Source organism: Sceloporus undulatus, unplaced genomic scaffold (genome assembly GCF_019175285.1).
Source record: "Sceloporus undulatus isolate JIND9_A2432 ecotype Alabama unplaced genomic scaffold, SceUnd_v1.1 scaffold_36548, whole genome shotgun sequence".
In the NCBI taxonomy this organism is placed as follows: Eukaryota; Metazoa; Chordata; class Lepidosauria; order Squamata; family Phrynosomatidae; genus Sceloporus; species Sceloporus undulatus.
Window position 1 is genome coordinate 1 of NW_024839459.1, and position 1158 is coordinate 1158.

A 1158-nucleotide genomic window follows, 5' to 3' on the forward strand; every position below is an offset into this window, starting at 1 on the left:
TGTTGCTCAAGTTTTCTTTTATTTATTGTTTGCATCATTGGATCTAGTTGTGCTAACTATAATGGCACATGATCGCTATGTTGCAATTTGCAACCCACTTCAGTATGAGAGAATTATGCACAAGGGAGCCTGTCTTCAGATGATAGCCATTGGGTGCATGGCTAGTCTTTTGTATGCTACAGTACACAGTGGTGGCACTTTTGCAATTACCTTCTGTTCTAATATTGTCAACCAGTTTTTTTGTGACATCCCACGGCTACTAAAACTCTCTTGCTCTCGCATTTATCTAGTGGAAGTTGGATTTCTTGTAATAAGTTTTGGTATGGCAGTAGGATGCTTTATCTATATCACTGTAACATACAGTCAAGTCTTTGCTACAGTGTTTAGAATACCCTCTGTTCATGGTCAGAAAAAAGCCCTCTCCACCTGCCTCCCCCACCTGACTGTTGTCTCCTTATTGATATTCAGTAGTCTCTTTGCCTATGCAAAACCTCCCACTGGTACATCATCTCAACTAGATATAGCTTTTGCTGTGGTATATACTATAATTCCTCCCATGCTGAATCCATTCATCTATAGTATGAGAAACAAAGAGATCAAGAGTGCCCTGTGGAAACTGTTCAACTTCACAATTATCTGTAAAATAATGTTTTAATTTGTTCTATAAGAAAACCATTTTATAATCATTGCTAATGAATGATTGTATCCTTTAATTATAGCATTTTTGTATATATACTTCATTATTCTATGTATATTAATTCTGTAACACACACTGTTTTCTGAGCTATCTTTCCTTTTCTCGGTATCATTTTTCTTTTCATGTTCCTCTATCCTTTCTATGGCTAAGTGAGAAATCTCACCAGTCTAGTTCACTCACATCAAAATGGCATAGCTTCATCATGCCTTGCTTCTGTCACCTGATAAGAAACCCCTTCCATTCCAAATGGCTTTTCTTTGGCCTCTAGGGAGAGAAGAGAAACTAGCATATGCTGAACTTTATCCCGTCTCTTACTGTCACCCCCTTTTCTTTTTGTTTTGTGTCTTGTTTTATTGTAAAGCTGTGAGCAAAGAATTATCAAATTAAGAATTACTAAAATCCTTAGATCCACCATTCTGCCTAGGATTGTGATGTGAGAGCATTATGTCACAACATCCATT

The 1158-nt window shown here is 37.0% G+C and overlaps 1 protein-coding gene across 1 annotated transcript; it reads left to right on the forward strand.

Annotated features, from left to right (window-relative positions):
* Positions 1-7: 7 nt before the first annotated feature.
* Positions 8-638, forward strand: LOC121918789 (olfactory receptor 14C36-like; the record flags this gene model as incomplete). Its single annotated transcript, XM_042444776.1, has 1 exon — positions 8-638. A coding segment is annotated over one exon (631 nt), but the record flags the coding sequence as incomplete, so codon positions are not given.
* Positions 639-1158: the final 520 nt, after the last annotated feature.